General features: G+C 30.1%; 1 protein-coding gene across 2 annotated transcripts; it reads right to left on the reverse strand.

Annotated features, from left to right (window-relative positions):
* Window positions 1-1,015: 1,015 nt before the first annotated feature.
* Window positions 1,016-13,816, reverse strand: LOC121132088 (aminopeptidase Ey). 2 transcript variants are annotated; one of them, XM_071894119.1, is made up of 14 exons: window positions 13,562-13,816; window positions 11,323-11,714; window positions 9,915-10,073; window positions 9,609-9,852; window positions 9,314-9,485; window positions 8,922-9,249; window positions 8,625-8,811; window positions 8,371-8,554; window positions 8,034-8,309; window positions 7,067-7,259; window positions 6,854-7,006; window positions 6,653-6,790; window positions 5,581-5,665; window positions 1,016-2,288 (listed from the first exon to the last, which is right to left on the reverse strand). In XM_071894119.1, exons 1-14 carry the CDS (start codon window positions 13,616-13,618, stop codon window positions 2,148-2,150), a joined length of 2,709 nt encoding a protein of 902 aa, XP_071750220.1. In that variant the 5' UTR covers window positions 13,619-13,816; the 3' UTR covers window positions 1,016-2,147. The 2 variants fall into 2 exon arrangements, with proteins under 2 accessions (XP_071750220.1, XP_071750221.1); XM_071894120.1 differs by lacking the exon at window positions 1,016-2,288 and adding an exon at window positions 2,416-2,938.
* Window positions 13,817-24,549: the final 10,733 nt, after the last annotated feature.

Raw genomic sequence — 24,549 nt, forward strand, 5'->3', positions numbered from 1 at the left:
GCAGCTAACTCTGAATTAAAACTAAGAAAATCTCATATAACCTTAATGACAGAGCCATACTTCAATAATTGCTCAATAAAAACTATCGCTCTAACTGGGTATATATTCCATTGTAAACATAGGTGGAATCCAAGAGTATGCATTCGAACTTCTAATCATCTTCATGTATGGTCTGTTTCAGAATTACCTGACAATGATGTTTGTACAGAGTGCTAAAAAATGTACGAGTATATATCTTACATTCGTGCAGCTGAAGCCCCTCCTAGCTACATAAAGAAGGCGGTGAGTAACTTTTTCTTCGAAGTTTGGTGCAACAGATATAGGGAAGATCAAAGAATGAAACATACACATCACATGTTGAAGAAGCCAAAAACAAACAGATTTTCATACTTTTGTGTCGAAACATGAACTTACTTGTTCAAGCCTACACAGATCATTGGTTATTTTTTTTTTTTTTTTTGGTTCATCTGAGAAAATTGAAAAATACTAGTTCAATGTGCAATATTTGCATGGAAGAACCTCAAAGTGAAAATTAACATATTAACAGATTTCTATTGTTCCCATACGAGAGATATCAACCCATGCAAGAAAAAGATGAAGTTCTTTGTATTCTTAAGTTTATAAAAATGAAACAAATTATTTATAATGACACTAAAATTAATTTGGACTATAGGTCACTTTCTGAAGTACTAACACTTATACCACTTTGTTTGTTCGTGTTCCTTGTCGTATGTATGCCTAGTTTTGTTATATATGAATAGTATTTTTTTGTATACTATTTTATACTGTTTTTATGTACTATAGACCTGATCAAATTTTACTTTTTTTTCCAAAATTTTAATATTTGACTTTTCCCTGTTCTCCAAGGTCTACAGAAACTAAATATACCAGTCTTTTAAATTTGAAACCGCGGCTATTCCTGCAGCATGCCATTGAAAATTTATTGTTTGTGGCTCTAAAAAGGCAAAAAAACCCCGTTTTTTCCTGGAAAAACGCTAATAACATAAATAAAAACTTATTTTTATATTATTTATTTACATATATAAGTTATAATCATTTTGAAATATAAGAGGATTTTTATTCATGACTATCGAATTATTGAATTACGTTAAGCTTAAGTAGTGGAGCCAAGTGTGTCGTCAACATACCTAAATAGGAGCCACAGTCAGGAAATACCCCTTCCCAGAGTGCCCGGAAAGTATTTTTCCGGGTCACCTTTATAACAATTACTTGTATTGATTTAAAACTTGCAAAACTAACTTACAGCTAACGCTCAACATCTCTCTTTAAAATTGAAATAACCAAGTTCTATGCTTTCCTGAATGTTCAGGATGTACTTAAAAATGCTCAATAAAAAAAGAAGTACTAAGTATTGTTGATATAAATTATGTTATAATTTTATAACGAAGTAGCTTTAATGAGTACTTTATAGGTGATATCAAAACCAAAATACATCTTTTTCGAAGACTTTAGGGTCGTTGATCTACTTTGTTCCACGCGTTCTCTTTACCACTCCCACTGCTATCCTCATCCAGCCGGCAATAGAGAAATGGCCTACCAGTTTGCCAATGTAAGAGAATACCCGTTTTCTTGTCATTGTTCCACTTACACCCATGTCCATCCCCCACGGTATTTTCCACTTCAATTTGCCATCCTTGCTCCTATATAGTTCAAGTCACAAAACCTTCACTTCGGATATATTCTCGTAGGGCTTGGTCTCCAGTTCATACTACTTCAATAACTCTATTGACATCCACTGTGTCTAAATTTATGATGATGTCATCGAACTAATTATCTGTAGAGTCTAACACAACGTCATTTGTTGAAAAGGCGTATTATAAAACCGATTTCATTATTTTTTTTTTTTTTTTTTTTTGGGGGGCACAATTGAGATCGAATCCTAAGAGGGTTAGTTCATTTTGATTGGATTTATATCTTATTTGCATCTCTTTGGAGCAACATAAATACACCTCTTAAATCCAATAAAACAATGTTATTTGAAAATTGCCTCCACTAACGAATTTTTTCGATGCATGATACAAACTCGTTTAATTCTATGAAGTCCAGCACGGGTCTCATTTATCTTTTTATAACTTATTCTAGGGCCCTAATTGGTATGAATCCACAATTTTGTACCGTACTTGGTTCTAACCATCTATTTTCAATACATCTTTACATCTCCTTCTCGAACTTCTCGTCGGATTCTGGCATAATTGGGCACTTCCCCACTGTTTTATATAACCTTGGCTTCTTTTTCCAAATACATTCCGCTTACTCTTTTTTAAAACCTATTTTAGAATGAAATGATTAGTTGATTTTCCAAATTATTCAAAAATCAACCTTTTTTTACAATAAGGCTTGTTTAAGTTCTAATATAAAGTTTGTTCATCAGTTTCAAAAAAGTTGGAAAAAATATAAGTTTTTAAATATGATTGTTTATTTTACTTGATTTTTGTGTTTTAAGATACATTGTTTAAGAGTAAAAATGAAATAACGTAATTAATCATTAAAATATCATTTACTGCAATTTTTATATTAGTTGATTTTCACTTTTATTTACATTTTAGTTGTGTAACTATAAAAGATTATGTATTTGAAAATAAATTTTAATAAAACCAATCAAACATAATTAGATAGCAATTAAATCAACTAAATCAATTCCAAAGCAAAACTTCACTAAATTATTATTTATTAATATGCTAGCTTTAAATATAACACGTTAAAAAATGCTTCTCTGACTAATCGCATTCAGAAAAACACCACAGCAATCCAAGGTCAAAATTCTTTTAACAAGTATTCTTCACAAACTAAGAATATTTTCTTGCATCCAGTCATTTACAACTTTGGCAATAGCTTGATTCTTGTCCCATAGGTCCCTTAGATTTTTCATTTCATCTTCAGATGTATATTTTACCTTTTCCATGATTAATTTGGCAACCTGTACATAGACATACGATGAAAATTGCAGATCAGGATAAAGTAACTAGGCTTGTTGATAATTGTTCAAAAGGGATATTCTTTCATCATTTAAAAATTGTTCATGAACAATAAACGAATTAAAAAAATGAACAATGGGAGATACGCTATATTTAAATATTCTTGTGCTAGTTTTTTTTTTCACTAAATTAGAGTATACTCATGATTTACTACCTAAAACCCCAAAATTGATCCCTAGATGGGATTTTAATTCCCTTTGAGATCTCATAGAGGTAGAATCTAGAAGTCTTCCAGTTTTAAATATAGAATACTAAGTATAAGAATTGTACATTGAGAACAATATTGCCTGAAGTATTGTGATAAACAACAGATTAGTGTAACCATTGAAATATACTTTAAACCTTTAAGCAAAAGGCTATTTGTAAAACATTTGTCATATTCTTATGAATAAGACATAATTATTATATTTAAATAGTCGAATTTATGCCTTTGTAAAAAGAAACAGGTCTCTAAAAGTCACAATCTTGTGATTTATAAATTTTGATGGAATGATTTGTTGACATAAGCATATTTTTCACTATTAATCAACTAAATATTTTTTTCCATTAAAATATAAGAAATTGGTGATAAATGCTTGTCCAAACTTCTGATATGTCATTCTAGTAATTTTTTTTAGTTTTTAACCCCATTTGTAGCGGGTGCGAGAGATCTCAAAAAAGCTGGAAAGGCGCCTAAAAACTTCATAACCACATTTAGGTCTTTTAAATCTTTGTATGACCCCTTTCTTACTTACAGCACTAGTATCAACTTTTCAACAAAAATAATTATGAGAGCTTAGGAAGCTGTTAATTATATCAACTGTCAATTTACTTCCTACTTTTGTAAATAATATAATAATGGTTAACTCTTCAAAAAAATAATTATGAGAGCTTAGGAAGCTGTTAATTATATCAACCGTCATAAGATTTAGGCTTGATTCACACCCAATACTTCCTTTTTGTTAATAATATAATAATGGTCCACTTTACAATTATTTTAGTTAAAGTGATCAGAGTATCAAACACCTTGAGCCAACAGATTTTCCACGCGCTTCTAAATTCTTTAAAAACATTTCAAATCTATAGTAGGCAGAGTCAAGCATTGTATGAGGATGACAACCCTTCTCAAGCATTTCTCCTCTCAGTAACAGCTTTAATATGAGAGAATTTAGAAGAGGAAGACCAGAATGAGTCAAGATTAGACGTCATCAGTAGTACTCAAAATATTCTACATGATGGCCTTGGTAACAGAAATTGTAACCTTCTGATGCATTTTAGGGAGGAGGCCGCCAACTGGAGGAACAGTTTGTACTCCAAAGAACATATTCAAATATCACATAAAATATTTTTGGGGTTTGCATGTGGACAAAATACAACCCCTATTCTAAATTCAGTGATAAGATTAATAGCTAAATTTGGTTACAAGGCAGCATTGGTCTCGCAGACTGAAACTCACTGGAGCAACATGAATTATTCAGCTCAAATAATTATTCCGCACAAGGAGCAAAACCAATCTGCTCGGGTCAGCGTATTCTTTGATGTATAGACCAAGCCATTAGAACCACAGGAGTAGTTGTTCCTTGAATAATGGGTGTCTATCTCCAGCCCTCTGGCCCAGGTCTTAGACATTCTTCAGGGGAAAAAATCCAAATTTTTCTTGGGGCATCTTATTCCTGCTTTAATGTCCCTCCTCTATCACTTAATAAAAGTAATTGAACAGCTGACCAAATGCAGGCTTTTAGTTAATGATTGGTCTGACTCAAATTTTGAGTTTAGGGGTATGTCGGTAGTAATAAGGTATATGCCAGAATTATAAATATTAAAATTTTAAACTCTAATGAGAAAGATCTGTCAAGAGGCACATTTATCGGATGATAACTTGGAGAACTAACACATTCAACCATATGATAACAAGTGAATTATTCTATATTCAATCATATATGGAAGATAAGTCAGACGATGAAGTGACTCAATTTTTGGTAGAAGGGTCAAGGAACTTAGTGGCTATCTTGGCTTACTGCATCATTGGAGGAACGGCTCATCAGTCAAGGAAAATTAATCCTAAGACATAATATTAGGATAAGGATATCTGATCAGCATTTTGAGGAGCAACTCCTAATATGCGTTAAAAAGGTGTTTCAGTAATAATAAGATTAAGTTAAAATAACTTCATCTTAATCTTAGTTTAATATAAGTAAATTTTATGGGATGGAATATATCAACTATTCACTTATTCAATACAAAATAATTACATTATTCCATAAACTGCAAAGGACCAGCTTATATAATAAGTGGGCGGAGAAGTTGGGAGCCCATCAAAAAGACATCTAGGGCCGGATGTAGCCCGTGAGTCTTAGTTTGACGACCCCTCTTTTTAAATATATTAGAAATTTTTAATTTACTATAATTGCTTTCTATTTTTCTGAAATTGGACAAAACGAAACGAAAAGTCTGTTACTAAGTGACGATTAAACAAATGCAATATGAACGATTTAGTGGGCTAAAAAAAATTGAAAAAGTAAACAATAAAAGTGAAGTAAAAAAATAAAAATCGTTTACAACAACAAGCTTCGATATAACTGAACAATTAATAGCAATTATTTACCTCTTCAAAACGCGTCTTGCTATCGGAGAGTTCCAGTACTTTATACAGTGTTTGTTCCATATCATATCGAAGAATGAAGTTATTCCTTAAAAAATAAATAATTATACCTCTAGTTAAATTATTATAATGTATTAATTGAATAAGGAAAACAAACTATGTTGAAGTCGAAAAATAACCTAAAAATTATAAACTTTAGGGTTACTCCGATTTTCATAAAAAGGGAAAAGGATTTCTTTATAAGTCAAAGTTTTGAATTGTCATTTCAGAAAGGAACAGCTAAATATATTTCCTTATATTTTGCGATATAAAAAATTGTTAGTAAACATTGAAAAACTATTTTTATGTTTGATTTTGGTCTTTTTGACAAAATATTTTTATTCTTGACAAAATTTATTTTTCCTAGGGTGTTTTATTTTTTTTTGTGTGTTTGCACCAAAATATTATTATTATAAAATAAGGAATAGGCCCATATACTATTATAGAAAAGTATAACTTATGTTGAGTACAATTTTTTGATTTTCAAAAAAGAGGTCAGGTGGTTTAGTCTTTAGGGAGAAGGGAATCAATATTTTGAAACTAATACAATTTAAAAATAAAATAAATATCTAAATAAAGTAATATCAATTTATATATTTTGAATTTACTCTATATTTTATGAAATTATTGTCATTTTATCTGTATTCTGAGTTTATCATCAATTATCCTTCCCAATCAATTTATAAACAAGTTTTCGGATAGTCTGACCAAGGTTTAAAAAGAAACATTTTGCAGGGAAAGAGGGCTGTTGGTCAACCTATACATACGTATCTCTGCCACAACTTTTACAAAAAAACGAAAAATTGATCAAAAATCAGTTGGGAGTAATTCCAAACTATATAATAATTATCGGTAATAGTCCACAACTTAGCAAAAGCTAATTCAAATTTAAGCAGTGAACGTTCAGAACGCTGATAAAAGGAAACAAAACAAAAAAGGCCATAGCTGATATCAAGAACACAATCGTAATATATGCATCATCTTTAAAAGAAATGAAAACATTATATCAATCGAAAACCACGTACAATTTACTTAAAATTTGCTCAGTTGTTCATGTTCATTTAGAAAAAAATCAATGAATGACGACCTTCCATTTTGAGTCTCACAAATTTTGTCGAAAACGAAATCTGCTCTGGAATTAAATGTTTGATTTTCCCGAGTCATGTTCAAATATCTAAATAAAATGAATAAACATTTAAGATTCCAAAACATTACTTTGACTTATTTAAAAAAATACTTTTCTATGATTGTATTATTTGTTGAGCATGCTAAACCCGCTAAAAGTTGATCTGATTTATCGACAGATGAATATTGAGTAGCAACAAAGTCCCAAAGAGATTCATTTCCATTTCGAACTGCTGCACAAATTGAAGCTTCAAAAATGTCTTCACTAGTAAAAAAGAAATGAATGAATTAAAATGAATTAATTATACATTTGAAAATACTATACTTCGGAATATGAGTGATATTTTGCATCCAGTCCTCAACTGCCAAAAGGGACCTCTGAATACATTTTGAATTATCAAATTTGCAGGACCATTGGGTTGAAAGCTGCCACAACTTTTTATGCAAGAAATCCTTTGATTCTAAATATTCCTCGTGGTATATATCGAACAATTTTTGGGTTATATTCATAAAAAAACCTAAGAATTGAAATTATTCAAAGGATAAGTAGGTACATCTTGTTAAGATTTATACTTTTGAACATGATTATACACTAAGTTATAATACAATGATGTAAATGTGCCTCTTAGATTGAAGAGATTGTTCAATCTAAAGTGACAATAAGTGAAAAAGGCGTCATGTTTATCTATCAAAAATGTGTTTTCTTATTTCTAATTCTGATTCATCTAAAATTACATACATGCGCTTTTTCATCTTTTGCGGAGTTCACAACTATATCACCTCTTTTGACTGAAATTTATCAAATGTAATTCTATAGAAGTCAACGTTTTGGACAGGATGATGTATTTTTCTTTAGAATAAACCAACAACATAGACTATTAATTAAATCCATGGTTCATAGTATATGAATGATAATTATGCTCTTAAAAGGATAAAAGTTATTTCAAAACAAAAATACATAACCCTAATCATATACGAAGGGTATTTCATTGGATATTTTTTGATTGAGGTTCCGGGAATCTTGAACATAATTCATATACATAGTTTTTTGTTTACTTTTTATTTCAAGCATCTTGTCTCCTCTTTTCCTTTCAGTCTCTTTAGTTCAATCGTTTGACAAAAAGTCGTTCTCCCTCTTTCCCTCACGTGACTTGAGATACTACTTTATCAATTTCCTTGTAATTTTTTTTTCTCCAATTGCAGAGTTCCCTTGTTATAAGAGTGGAGGTATTGTGGCATATTTATACAATAATAATGATTCTCTACTTTTTGTATAGCGTTATCTCCACCTACCTTTAATTTGTCATCATTTTCAATTCGAAATGTTTTTGATGTAATTTCCGACAACTTTTCGAAGAAAGTAATCCATATCAACGGCTGATCTTCATTTGGCAAGTATGTAGTTATGTTAAAGGGGATTACGTAACTAAGTAATCCCCTACTAGCCAAATAAAATGAATCATCTATCAATTGAGCTCTGTTATATTTGTTTATTCTTGAGTGGTTACGAAGTAGACAATGCGTGATTCGTTTCCAATTATCGTCATTATAATTAACTCGATAGTATCCTTAAAACAATAGTTACGAGGACTGAATTGAAAATATTGATATATGATTAAAATATGGTACCTGTTTGGTTGACATTGAAAATGACAGGGTATAAGGAATGAGAGCTTTCCTTTAAATCCTCATCTTGAAAAGTTTGACTCAAGTTTGAATCCTTCAGCCAAATTAGTTTTTGTATCCCATTTCCGTATTTGTCTATGATATCATATTTCAATGGAACCCACCATACATTACCATTTAATTCGTTCTAAAAAATAATAATTATTCAGACGTTTTGAAATCTTTTTTTTAAAAAGAAATTTATCAAAATTTCAAACCTGATAAATCTGAAGAGAGCCATTTTCATAATTTGGAGACACATTTATGACCGGATATCCTTTTTGAGTGAGCCAGGATTCCATCAAATCCTTCAATGTCAAATTTTGTGGAGTAATATTTTTTTTCAAAGATACGACCTCATTTATTTCTTCCCAAAACAAATCTTCATTGATATTTTTCAAATTACTGGAAAAAATTATAAATATTTGTAAAAATACAAATGTTAAATTGAAATTAAAATACATTATCATCCTCTACAATTATAATTCACATATTCAAAAAATAATTAGACTTACTTCTTTTGTATTAGATTTTTGAAAACTTTTTGAATGTTCTCTTCACCAATAAGATCACTTAACATTCTAATGATTGAAGCACCTTTGGAATAAACTATAGAATGAAACGAAGAGAATAATTCTTTATTATTATCTATTTCCGTCTTAATAGGTTGAGAAAATATAGTAGGATCCACTTTCATGGCGTCTTGAAAAACAAAGATTATAAATCTATCCCATGAGCCCTCTTCTGAAAAAAAAAAAATTGATGAAGCCAAGTAGGATAAATAAGTTGTAATCCCTTTTTGTAGCCACACTTCATTCCACCACGATAAAGTTACAAGATTACCTATTTAAAAAAAATAAATACAGAATCAACTTAATGGAAAACAATAATAAACTTCAAAATTCACCCATCCACTGATGTGTAAGTTCATGTGCTATGGTGACTATAATGTTCTCCTTTAAAAACAAAGAACGAACGGAGGACACATTTTCATCAATCAACAAGGTTCTAGGTTTGAAAGTGATAAGACCCCAATTTTCTAGTCCCTCGGTCTCAATTTCAGGGATTGCAAACATATCCTTAAATCAAAAAAGTTAATAGTTTAAATCTGCTCATATCAAAGGTCCTTTTGGGGATTTCCCCCTCTGTCTCCCTCAGAATTTTTAAAACTAGCCCTTTTTATGATTTGTCTGTTGACTTACCAGCTTAGGTATTGGCAATTCAATTCCAAAATATTCATTTAAATATTCATATAAAATTGGAGTGACCCGGCTAGCCAAGTATGTTTTTGACTTGTCTTCTTCTTCTGGAGTCCAAATCCTCACGTCTTCAGTGTTATTAAAGGGAATCGTTTCGTTTTTGTAATTTGTGATAATAAATGCAACTAGATAAGTACTCATTAATGGGGTTGAGTCAAAGATATCATGGACGAAAACCTCAGAATTTCTAATTGAAAGAATGGTTAAGAATTACTAAATGTTTATGGTTTGTGCTATGGAAAATTGTACTCAGGTTTAATTGTTTCTTTTATTGGCATATTTGAAATGGAAGTCATATTTTTTGGACGACGAAGAGTTATATTAAATACGGACTTAAAACTTGGCTCATCGAAACAAGGAAAGACAGTTCGAGCATAAATTGGCTGTAATTGAGTGTAATAAACTCCTCTGAAAAAAAAAACAACAGTATAAGCAAAATTACTAAGGAATTCTTAACAAATATTTAAGTTATTTAAATATCTCTAGTATCTAATCGTCTTTAAGTTTTGATGTATCGCTCATTGGTACCTTTATTAACTCAAAACTCTACTGATTCAGTACTATAAGTCCGAACAAAACATACGAACCATATTCATCTCATTTGTCGTATATATATAAAATAAAGTTCATGCTTTGATCTAGTATCACAAGCTTACATTGTTGTTTAGCGGGTAATACACCATTGTAAGGTTTTATTCCATGTTGTTTTTGCACCATTACGTTATAAAAATTGTAAATCTTGTCTTAGTTGTATAAGTTGATATAGGAGAAAATTGGGTCATAGAGTGAGAGTTAGTAATTCAATTTTAGATCTTGAAAACGATTAAATTTTAGACCACTCTCTGAGGGGGAATTCTAGACCTACAAATATAAATACAATTTTGACAACATAATATCGCAGGAACCTTTTGAAAGTCCCATACTAATGATCAATAAATCACAATTAATTACGTCATATCTGTATGAAGTAGTTATAGAACGATCTATACTTAATGACGTAATTGTATAAGAATCTATAATTAATGACTTAATTATAGAACAACCAAACATCATAACATAATCATTCTTAGTCCATTTTTATCAGAATAATAAATGCTTTAATCAGGTTAATTAAGGCTAACGGTACATTATTCTCGTGCATTATCAATTTTGTATAAAATTTACAAAACTAATTCAATTGGTGAACTTAAAGAGGGAGTTGACAATATTATTCGTGAATATGATGCCTTAAAGAGAGCGCTTTACAATTTAAAACGACTTTTAAGAACTTATAATTTCATCATTGAATTAATATTATCCTTACAGAAAAAGTTTTAAATAACGCCATTAATGTACAACATACTGTTTAACATATTTACTAAATAAAAAACAAAATATCACCTTGATAATAAACTAATTGCTTGGCTACTGCATTTTAACGTAATGAAAAGGCCCTTGCTAAATAATTTTATAATAAACGCGGATTTAAAACTGAATTGATTTAAAAAAATAAATAAAGACAGAGATATGCAAATGTATACTTGCTTTAAGTATGGTTCAAACAAAAACTGGTTCTGTCTAAGTTAGAAATGGAACCTACAATATTTTGCAAAAATAAAATTTTGTTCCACTTTCTAAGTTTTTCTACATTATTAAAGATTAAATATAAATGTAGTACTTATAAAACACAAATCCTCTAATTTGGTCATCTCCTCCAAAAAATAAAGATTTTTTCGTTTCAGTTGATGTTGTAGTGTAATTCATTGTCAGGATGTAAATTGATCCATTTTGCAGATTCTCAGATAAATTAATAAGAACAAAGTCTGTACCATTTTCTTCTACTGATGAATTGTTAATGCTTATATCTGTTTTATAAACCTTTTCCTTAATATCCAGATGTGTAATGTTTAAAAATTTGGCATGCAATGTTATATTTTTAGACCCTTCCACAACGCACTCAACTTCAATTCTGACGAATCCAGAGAGATTGTTGGATTCTTCATATTGTGGACTGAGTTGGATATCATAGCTTTTAGGTATAACATGATGGGGTAATCGTAAATCTAGAGCCTGAAAAAGTAATAAAATGACATTTAAAATACTTTTCTGTAATAAACTCCTGAGCAGTCAATCAGTTTTTTTTCAAATATTAATTATCTTTCTTTTGAAACTCAAGTATCGGCCCTAAATTCATAAAAAAATACATATATTTATTGCAAATAAACTATTATGAGTCCATTTAAGAAATAAATTAAGTGAATTAGATTAACTATCCATCACGATCACAAATGGGCAGGCGTAAAATAGATAATACAGTTAAAATACAAATAGGTATCTATGTTACAAAATTGATGTTTACATTTGCATATTGTTTTAACTTTAGCATAGATCAAAAAAATTATTTTTCAGTTTATCAATACTACAAACTGAGCGTTATAAAAAAAGTAATAGGTTTGTTAACAACTCTACAAACACTTGAATGATACTTAATAGGTGCTGCAAACAATGAAACTTGTATTAAGTGGCCAGAAAAGGAAACATAAAAAGCGAACGGTTATTAAGGAAGACCTTTTTACTTAGGTTTCCTATTTGTAATAATTCTGAATTTGTAAACTTTATATAGCCGCTCAAATCAGTTTTACATTTAAAAGATTTAGCCGTTAGACCAATTTTGACTATATACCAGGTGTAGAAAAAGTAATGCGACCTTATATAAATAAAGTTTTGATTAGTAATTGTTGATTAAATTTTAAAGTTTCAATTATTTTTGAATACCTTAGATTCCAACCCTTTGATTGATGTTGGAAACAAAAGTTTGGTATATGTAGCGATGGAGGCAAGAAGAGCCCTAATAGGTAATTTAATCCTCACTGGGAGGACTACCTTGGGTATCATGAAGGTCTTAAACGTCAGCAAGGTCACAGTCTGTCGGGTGGAAATAAATTGGTCTGATGGGGTCAATCTTTAGGAGCAACCCAAGGGTGAAGACCCACCAAAATGAAGCCTAAAGACATCATTGACGCCTTTAAGTTCAACCTAACGATGAAGATGTTAGAGTACGCCAAGAAGAAGAAAGTGCATCGCTCTTGTGTGGGCAAGGCCATCCCATGGCTGAAGGAAGGCCCCTTAGAAGAATTGAGATGTCACTCCTGTACCATCGTCAAAAATAACTCTCTCTTCAGCAATGTCAACAACTCTTGAATGACCTGAAGCACAGTTAACCCTGTCTACAACAAGCAGAATGATCAGGCGGTATGCTTTGGCAAGGCTGACAACAGCATCACGGTAGTCACCAAGACCAAACACCCGGCCTCTGTGATGATGTTGGGGGTTGTGGCGTGCCTCCAATTTTTTAAATCTTGGATACCAGTTACTCGCAGCCGACTACTTGATAGTGTTGAAGAAAAAATGGGGTCACATAAGTCACCAAGACCACGAGTAAGTCCAAAAAGGCCAGGCAAGAATTTGAGCAGGACGGTCCTCCGGCCCATACTGATAATATTGTACAAGAGTAAATGGTTAGGAACATGAATTTCTGGTCCAAAAACCTTTGGGCCCTTCAGTGCCTAGATCTGAATCCACTGGTTTACTTCATTTGGTGGCAAATTGAGAAGAAAATTGCATAGTCTGCCATCTGAATATTGATGCCCTGAATACCTCCATAGCCCACAGTGGATGATCATGAAAAAGGTTTACATTGCCAATATGTGCAAGGGATTCTGGAGGCAGTTGGAGCTTGTCATTGAGGCTGATGGTGGGCAGATTAATAATGAATGTGTATTGTTATTGTAAAGAAAATCTATCTTCACCATCATCCTGATCAATTATAAGTATTTTAATGACTACTTAGAGGCAAGTCTCAGTACTTTTTCTACGCCGGGTACATATATAAATCTAAAAGATCAAATAATTCTTACCCTAACACAATTACAATTCATGGACCACAGAAATATAAATAATAATATTCTTGACATGTTCCAATGATCAACCAGGTATAACTTTAAGCTTCAGTGATTTATATGCTACTAGTAACATTGTAAACAAGTTTGTTTTATATATATATGAATTGTTTATGCATTTAACCAAAAAAAAAAAATGTATTTGTTAAATAACATAACGAAATATTATAATCACTAAGGAGAATATTCTGTTACATAACAACGCATGTAAGCATGTCGCGAAATATTAGTGAGACAAGCACCTATTATACGGAAAAATTATTACATTTTATATCACACCTGTATTATTTTTTAACTATATGCTTTAGTGAGAGACGGAAATAAGGTACTTCTGACGTTATTACGTAGTAAGAATATTTTTAGAATAGTATAGAATGTTTAACTCAATAAAACAGCTTTGCTAAGTCCAATCGATTAACCTCCCATAAATTTATCCTTTTTTTTTTTTTTTGTAACAAACTCTGTAAATAACAATAAATTTACTTATATATCGGGTTACTAGTAAAATTGTTATTTTAAGATTTTTTTTTCATTTCAAGAAAATATTTCTCCATAGTTTAGTACTAGGAATCTGTATCAATCGTTGAATTTTTTTTTTCCTACATATTTTAAATTGTTTGATTTAACAAGGCAATCCGTTCCAAAAATCTAATTATTATTTATATTCAATGCCTTTTTTTTAATAAGATTGTATTGATTTTTCAAAAAAGCTTCCTAAACATACCGAGGTGCTTCAAAGTTCTTAGATAGCCTACATATCATTTCATATTCAACATTCTTTATTTGGTTTATATATTATATCGAACATACATAAAACCAGAGCAATTGCGTAAAAAGTACGTAAATAAACATTATAGTATATACTAAATGCTCCGGGATAGAATTTCAACTAATATTCTAAATATCAATCTTTAAAAAAAAACAACGGTAAACATGCAAATTAACAATTATGAGAAATATTTGTTAATATTTCTTAGAACCCTTTTTAGAATACTTTGATGATTCCGTGAATATGATGGAAGGTAACGGATTTCTTCCCCTGTAAAGTAGCTGAGATCAAATAGAAAAATATGCGGGAGGGGGTATGCATTTCAAATTTTTGAAAAAAAAAAAGTTATGTATCATGGGACACCTTAGTACCAGGTCGTTCAGGTAAATTCGGACCATTTTTAACTACATCTTGAACAATCTGGAAAGCAATTAACTTGGTTATTTGAATTTTAAAGTGTGATGTTGAGCGTTAGGTGTGAGTTAGTTTCGCAACTTTTAAGTCAATACAATTATTTATTATGAAAGAAACCCGGAAGAACACCTTCTTGGTACTCTGGGAACGGGTATCTCATGAGTAAGGGTGATAATTTTGGTAAGAATAGAAAAGCGTGCGAGGAGAAAAGAAGAATTACTTATGGCATCATTGATTAAACAATATACATCTTTAACTATCAATCATGAACTCATTCCCGTCTTTATTATTCAATATTAATATAATATGAGATGGTGATAGTCGATAGAGAACTGAATAAAAAACCACAAAATGGTGTCGCCTTCTGTATGGATTTATGAAAATGGAGGCCCAGGAATTTGGAAAATACTTACCGGATGAGAAACAAATGGTTTGTCGATATAAATTCCTTTAAAGAATTACACGCCACTCATTATCCTCATCTCATAACAAGAGTATTCTATAAAATCATGACGATGAATACATCAAGTCAGACTTTAACTTTGATCTCACAACGATGCTTATTGCATGTAATATAACCTTATCCATTGCTAATCATCTACGTTTAAAAAATTTATGGAGAAATACAAGGGTAAACATATCCCTTTCCCAGGAAACATCATTAAATTAATGGAGGATGTTGGTACTGATGTCATATATAGAAATACATATAAAAATGTTTTGAGTCATCCACACCAAATGATGATCAAGTTATCAGTAAAAGTATTTACGAATATCGAAATGGAACTCTGAATTTTGTACTATCTCACAGTAAGTATTCAATTTTTTTTAAATCTAACCATAAAATATGATTCTATTTTAGCTAAACATATCAAGAATTATGATACACAACTCAGTAAAGGGCAAAAACAACTGCTTAAATGGTCACAATAGTAGCTTTGGATGGTTTGCAACTAGTTTGTCTGATACTAGTTTCTTCGCTTTAAACTTGGGTATGATAATTAGGTTTTCCAATATTACATAGTCAATAAATATTACTTTTTTATCACTAAAGGCTTAGCTATGGTTGATGGGCTCCAAGAAATGGTGTTCAGAAAACTCATAAAAGGCAAAAACAACTGTTTAAATGGTCACAACAACGAGGGTAGTTACATTGGGTGTTTATAATTAACAATTGTGTATATCCATCATGATAATAGTATGATATAAGCATACCTAAATAACGGGGAAAAATCTTTTTGATGCTCTTAATAGGGAGTAATATCGCCGGACATTACTACATAATTAGCTTTTGCTCTAAATCTTTACGATGAACTTATTTATAACATTTTTTTATTAGTATATTTATTGTCTAATTTTATGATTTTGACATTTACTTTATTATTAATAATTAGTTAGATCTCATTGGTAGAGATATATCTATCCTGTGCACAATTGTATATAGCAACTTCCACATGAAGAAGAGGGGTGATTATCTTTTCGATTAAACTCCACGTCTCGCTTGTGTATTGCAACCTAAAGTTATGACATATTTAACTGAATTCCGATGTTAAAACAAGAAAAAATTATCTGGATCAATCTATTATTTCAATATTCTGTATTTATAATTTATTATTATTAATAGTTATATGATTTTAATTGTTTAATTTTGTATATTTAACTTAAATGTTTAATGGTTTATTTTTTAGTTCAATAATTCTTTTTTAAACTTTGACTCACTATTTGAGCTTAAAGTAATTCAATAATTCGATATCAAGAATATAAATCCTTCTATATTTCAAAATGATTATGACTAATATATATATAAATCAATAATATACAATTAAGTTTTTATTCTACAGTTAAATAAATAAATATATCATACTGACAATGAAATATAGGTTTAATAAATACACAACTATCAATTTAGTTTAATATTCTATTCAAATCAGATTATCAAATTTCTTCAGAGACTACATTGACTTGGTGATGGAGAAGCCAGAGGAAATGACTTGTCCCGTGTAAAGTTCCATGAAATTAACAAAATATGGATTATTCACGATATGGAGTGAAATTTTCCATTATACTAGTTTCTCAGTAGTATATTTGTAAATGTCCAAATTAGAATTAGTTACCGGGCTTAGGAGATGTAATGAAACTTTCTAAAAACACAGATTTGAATAGGTGTTGTTGATTAAATCTTAAAGTTCCGATTATTTTTGAATAGTTTAGATTCTTAACCTTAATTGATGTACATGTTGCAAACAAAAATTATGTATATATCGTGATGGAGACAAGAAGAGCCATCATAGGCAATTTAATCCACGCCAAGAGGACCACTTCGAGCATCCTGAAGGCTGAAACGTAGCAAGGACCAACCCAATATTATAATACCCAGCAAAGTAAAGCCCGAAGACATCATCATGGAGGTCTTTAATGTCAACCCAACGATGAACGATAGTAATAAAAAAATGACTACATATAGTTCAACCTGTATTGAGTGGTTATTCACATGGGACTGAAAAAACTACTGGTTAGTGAAGGGTCATCTTATGAACCAAGTTTCCCTGTTTTGTAATAATGCTAAATATGAAAACTGGAAACGGCTGTTTGTTGTCATATGACGTATTTTTGAAACTTTTATTAATTTGGTCAACAAAATATATTTTTGTATTTGCTAGTATCTAGAAATAAGGTATTGACGTGACGTGAAATGTGGATTATACAAAAACCTGTTCCGAATATAAAGTAATTGCGTTTTTGTATGTTGATCAGAGAGGAGCTGAATTTTTAAATGTTTAAAATATGAAGTTCTGAAGGTCTGATAATGTTTTTTTTAGTCTGTAAATATTATTAGCTAAGTTTGATTTAATAGGAAAAATATTTAGAGGTAAATCAATCACCCTAAAGTTTCGACATTTTACATTTTTTAGAAAAAATGTGTTTTGGTTTTGATATCATGTATAAAGTACACATGAAAACTTTTTCATGAAAATTATTTACATCAACAGTACTTTATAATTTTTTTCTCTTATTTTTTTGAGAATTCAAAAGTATATATATGAAAATGAAGACAATCGGAGATCTTTGGTTAACAGTACTTGTTGATTTGACATAAATTTACATTAAAAAACTCACTTCTATTCTTCCTATTCAAAATTTTATATTTTAAATAGCTGATCTCTATCCTCTTGCCCTTTCGATTGAATAAATCAAAAATGATAGTAATTTATAGCATATTTTACATTTTGTTACTTTAAAAATGAATTTCGGTATATATCCTAACATATAAAAGACAACTCCTTCAACATCTTGAAAAACACTTGATTTGATTCAATATTAGTGCTAATTCCCCAAGAAATATTATTAAAATTCAATATTAGATTATGAAAGATGAGATGATGGCCAAATGACAGTAAATTAGTTTTTTTTAAATTTATCACAAAATAAGGAGATGCTTGATTTAATAACAACATATACCTAAAAATAAAAACATGTATACTAAAACTAAACTAAATTACAACCAATACATGCTTTTAAATAATATATTAAATAATTACAATTTGATACGGATTCTTTCATATGTTACAAGATGATCAATAAATAAATAATCTGGGATGTTTGTATGGTAGAAATATTTTTTTATGAAAAATAGGGCCTAAAGGTAATATTATTGGTCGTGTGAAATGTTTGTACTATTTATCAACGCGAGCAAACTCTTTCTCTTCCTGAGTATCAATTAAGTCAGATGTGATAGATTACTTGAAGACATTTATTAAGCACACAATGACAGATATTATTTATGAATTTGGCTTTCATTTCTCTCAATGACGGCTCTGGGGAGGCCAGAAGTTCTTGGGTCGAAACCTTATGTTTTTTAGATTAAATTTCTGAGGAGTAAAAAACTTTATGCTGCCATGAAACCTATTACATATGTTATGGAAATTATTTACTTAATTCAATTTTGGAAAGGTATATATTTGTTAATTTAAATTTCCAATAATCTATAATTAACAAAATTGCTTCGTCCAATTTTTATTAAATAATTTGAAAACACTTGCAATTTAATGTCAGTTACTTAAATAATCTACTAAGTTAATAAACACAAAATAAAAGACCCTTAGACGTGATTCATTAAAATAACTTATAATATTCAAATATCCCATGTAAATATTCTTCTCTACTTTTAACCAACTACAAATAAGTTATGACTCCAAAGTTCGATTATCCGCTTCTCCGATATAAGTAGTTGGCATTGACACCAAAAATTACATATCAGTTGACATAAAGTATACAAAGACCGACTGTAAATATAGGATACCTTTAATTTTTCACATTTTTTGCACACTTTTGCATTGACGTGTAGCAAGCCCATATATGATTGGTGATTTTGATTTGATTTTTGATAATGTGTAAAGATATTTGAAAACTTATGTTTTGTAAATGCAGAATAATAATAATTAATGATTAATATGTCCAGTACTTTTGGATTGTGATTCGCTATTCCTCTAACAAATTCATTTAAAAAAGTGGGATCGAAATTAAGTTTATAACCTATATGTAAATATCACAACAAGGTGTATTTCAAATAATCTTGCCTTATCACTAAAAAATGAAAATATAGTAATACCTTGAGATACGAGATGGATGTAAAGCAAAATTAGCTTTAACTTACAAAGTTTTTATTTTTGATAAGAGCTTAACGAGTGTAAGTAGGAGGATGCAAGAGCTGCTTTAAGCTTCAATTTCTTAAGATATTTCTGTTGGGATAAATTGCTTGGACATAAGAAATTTTGACTATCGAGATCGGTTCAGGAATTAATTAAACTAGTATGTCATGGGACTACTGTTTGTGAAATTAGAAAAATGATTTTCTTGGAAGTGCGAACCTTCGATATGGCTATGGACGTTCGATAGTAAGCCTCACTCATTAATAAAATGATTGAACAATGCTTTAGTTCCATGTAAAGTAATTTTAATGGCGTCGAAAGGCCCCTGGTACCATTCAGGATGAAAGTTTCGATAGTTTCTAAGTAAGAGATTAGGAGATTTTTCAAAAAATCAACTTTAATTCCTTTTAACGGTGGAAAAGGCTGTTGATAGTTATTAATGGAATCAAAATAAGCATAAAAATTAATTTGAATTAAAAAAATATTTGCTCCCATTCCAATAAGCCAGCACTGTAGCCAGCATGTGTGTGTTTTTTTAACTCAAATTATAATTACCACCATAGACTATACGAATAATTGATACCATATACCTAAAACCTATTGTTATAGCTAAATTAAGGTGAATAATCCCCTGTTGTAAAATAATTTTTGACAATGATGAAAATATTTTGATAAACAGACACCAGTCAAACTTAAAAATACCTAGGCAAAAGTAAGACTCCATTGTCTATTTTTTTAGGTAAAATTTCTTTATAAATTAAAAAAAAAAAAATGTTAATATAATTTCTACAAACAAATTTAGAAATTTTGATTTTTATAAAGTTTTGATTATAAAAAATCAAAATCCTCCTTCCCGTAACGAAAAAATCCTTGTTATTTTTAAATTCAAAACTTTAGAACTATATTTGGAAATAAATGTGCAATTCATGCCTATTAAATGTTTACCTTATTGATTTAAATAATTATTTTAATTTAACTAAAGCTTTTTGTTACTAATACTTCTAGATATATTTAGGAAAAACATATTTCTCATGTCATTAATAGAAGTAAGTATAGATAAATTTTTGAAACTCCTCAATAGAGAGATTATTTTGGGGATTGAAATAAATATGTTTTAAAAATTAAACATTTTTTGAATCTGAGTTATTAAAAGATTGGGTAGAAGTCCAATTTATAAAATGAAGATGTCAGAAATGTGTAGGAAATTAAAAGTTCATTGATTTTGTTGTTTAAATTTAATTGATCATTCTTAAACGACACAAAATGCTTCCAAGATATTGATACTTAGTATTTTAGTACTTAGTATAACTAGAGAATAAAAAATCAAATTTACTGGCTATCGATAGAATTAACCAGAATATCTTGCACAAACTAAAACAATTTCTTCTAAAAGAAGCACCAAAGGTTAATATAGGTGCAATATTTGTTCCACATTTGCATTTGAGTTATGGCAGACATTTTTTTTTTTTTTCAGTGGCAACCCAAAGGGTTTGAGGTTAGATCTGGGTGAGGGTCACATAGAGTCATGCTTAGAGGAAGGTTTAAATCTGTCTAATTTTTTAGAAAAAAAAACTAAAAATTCTTAAGCCATGGAGTAAGTATTTCACCTCTCTTTGGGCACAACAGTATTCAACTTTCTGTTATGTTTTAAACGTAAATAATAAACTTGATGCTCAAGAGTTGAAGAAAAAAAGGTATATATATATATATAGATCATAAATTAAGACAGAAGGATTTTTTTCCTCCTCTAACTTTATTCAATCTACAGAAATTATATACAAAACATTTATAAGTAAAAATTTTAGTTGATAATTAGGCCTCTAGAAAAAAAAGCTATCCCATAAAAAACATTTATGACATTTGAGTAATAAAATTACTTGACTAAAATATATCCAACTTTTTTGAAATGATTCAAAAATAGAACTTCAAATGCATAACTTTTAAATTGTATTGGAATTAAATTATTAAAATTATCAAGCAACTAGAGACTATTAGAAAATAAAAACAAACAAACAATAATAAACTAAATTTGTGAAATTGATTCATTTGGAAACTTTCTAAAATTGCGAACCAATCGACACAGGAACTTTAAACTTTTATCAGAACAGGAAGGATAATATTTTATCCGATCTGCAGCTATGAAGTTAAAAATATTGATTTTAAATGATGAATTTCTTGTTGCAGTCGCAATCATTATTGTTCTAAGGTTTTCTACACTGATGGGCTCTCCAATAGTTTATTTTTCTCCAATCTAGCTTTTTTAGCATGAAATAGAATGATGAAATACTCGATTTTTTGTCATTACGGTTTTTCTAAAGGAGTCCAAATAACAATAAAGGAGTGACCAATTTATATGTAATCTTTGGAACATTTACATTGAAGGGCTTTCATACAATTTTGAGAGCCGGGCAACTAGCGAAAGCCTGAATCGTTGAATTAAACATCTTACCATAATCGTTACAGGGAGCGTTAAAATAAATGCAGCCTGATGAAATTTGTAATTAGGTGGTAAATCCTTTATGTTCGAGATTGAGAACTGTTTGTCCATTCAAAAGGTAAATCTAATAACTCCAGAAAATAATCACATATTCTTGCAGCTTCTGTTTGAGACGAATAATTAATTATTAAGTGCCACGTTTCAGTTGGCAAATGATTTAATGCTTCTCTTTTAAGTTAGGAAGATAAATTTTCCATAACTAAACACTAAGCCATCGGAAATATTGTTAATCGTTATAATGTTTCTCAATACAGCCTGAAATTATAGGCTTTTGTGGTCTAACTTAACTGGGACAATGTCAACTGTTATGGAAGATGTGAAATTCGGAGTATCATTTCAAATAATTATCCGGCTAGCTGCCGTGGATGGGAAATGTATCGAAATCAAAGTATTATGTCAGTGCCCAGCAGTGTGTATGTTTCTGTTTTTTTTTTTTGGCTTGCCTACAATGGTTGATAAGTCCTTATTACTTTCCTTTGAATTTTTTCTATCCATCTTCAAAGTGTGATTTCAAAATTTCTTCAATTGTATTCGCTGAGGAGGAGTAAATCGAAGTAATATTCTCTCCAATTTCCTCAAGGGAAAATGTTACTTTCCTCTAGTAAAGAACAATTTTCTTCTGAAGTAGATCCTTTTTTAGGACCCTCTTCGGGTTCTCTACTTTTATCCTCCTCGCATATCATTTCCAAGACCTAATAAGAGTTTTTAAAAGCCGTTTGTACTACTTTTTCGAGACGTGATGAGTCTTTTCTTGAATCGAATCCAACTTTTGCCTCAGAAACAACTAAGTGTGGATGAAATTATTCATCTGGAATAGGTAGTTAACTTGACGGGGAGTGGTTTGCCTTGTTTCTTACAATAATTTGTTTTAAAACATTAGCGTACTCTTGAATAATATTTAACTTGGCGCTGTTAAATCCATTTTTTGTATGTACAAGGCAAAAAGAGTTTTGACAATCCAATTTCGTTCTTTTAAATTTCAACTTGTTTGTTTAGCTCCTAGATACCCCTACACCGGAATTCAATCCAGTATCAGTCGGTAGAGGTTCATCTATGAGTTACTAACTTTATTATTACAAAAAAAATTAAAATTATATAATATCTTTCGTAAATTTTTTCATTAAAAGTTTATTTCTTTGTACTGTAACAACATTTGTATTCTATTCATCTTTGCTTTCTTTCTTAAAATCTTTCCTCGTAAATTTTTTGTGCAATTTATTTATGATGATATGAGTTGGTTAGTTTATTTCTTTGTACTGTTTTAATTCTTTTTCTAGAAGTTCAACAACCTCTTCTTGGTGAATATATCTTTTTTAAAAAATTTATATACGTAATCTTTTGGTTGTTGATTACATTTAGTATTTCCATGTCCAAAATTAAAGCAAAATTAACATTGGTTGATGGCATTTGCACATTCCATATGAAAAATCATACCGTATATAGAAAGGCAGGTTGGAATGTTTTTAGGTGAACCATCCACTAACACGTTTAATGAGGACCTCAGTTATTTTGGAGATGGGGAAATTGTTTCAAAATTGAGGAAACCTAAGCTCCATTAACTCATTAGTTTTATGCTGTGCCACATTAATTCCTCTAACTTTAACTAAATGAGTTTCATTATAAGATACCATACCCCAGGCATTTTTCAATTTGGTATAAAAGTTTGGGTCTCTTTGCATCATGTCAGTAAAATCTCGACATTATATTATTGCATTAAAGAGATTGCCTTATTTTTCTTTTAACTCTGCCGTAAGAGGAAAACATATTTTTTACCCAGAAGACTGTGGGATTGAGGTTTTATCGGAATTATTTCACAGGAGACAGATCAAACATTCATTGGATTGACAACTAAAGTATCCCTAGTAGTCTAAGCAACTTTTCCAGATTCATCTGTTGGAATGTTATTCTAATCCAACCGTTCTCAGGATTTTTGATGAAGTCAATTCCATCACGCTTAAATGCCTGAGAGATAGGCAAATGGGAGGGAGGGAGTCTTTTTTTTATATTAATAATCTTTTTTTACAACAATATCAGAGTAAAACCATACATTTTACTCCTTCTCTTTAGTTGTGGGAGTTATTTAGTTAATAATTTATTGCTGTTTACCATAGTGCATTAGACCTACTCAAATGTTAACCTTTCAATATTTGCCTTTTTCCGTTCTACATGCTCTATGGAAAATAAATATACCGGAGATTTGGATTTTGGACTGTGGTATTCCTGCTGCTTGGCCCCTAAACATGTACTGTTGGTGGCCTTAAAAAAAGGCAATCAACCATGATTGTTTGTATTCATTTTACTATGGCTTTGCAATGGGGCTTATGGTATAGCACTGTTGTTGATGCCAGTATTGCTAAATGTTGTTTCAAATCCTAGAGCAAATACGTTGTTTTCAGGTTCCATGATTCTAATAGGTTCAATGTAGCCTTGCGTTGTTGAAATCCGGTGGAGTCTGTTATGAATGGAACACTGTACAATTAAGCGTTGTTCTAGCAAAAATGCATTTGTTTTATTTAATTCTATTTTTGTTTACAGAGTTCGGAAGCAAAACGTTGACTGTTAATAAATGCTAATTTTGCAATTATATAGAAAAATTTAGTGTTTTTTTTCATGCATA

This window comes from Lepeophtheirus salmonis, chromosome 1, assembly GCF_016086655.4.
Source record: "Lepeophtheirus salmonis chromosome 1, UVic_Lsal_1.4, whole genome shotgun sequence".
In the NCBI taxonomy this organism is placed as follows: Eukaryota; Metazoa; Arthropoda; class Copepoda; order Siphonostomatoida; family Caligidae; genus Lepeophtheirus; species Lepeophtheirus salmonis.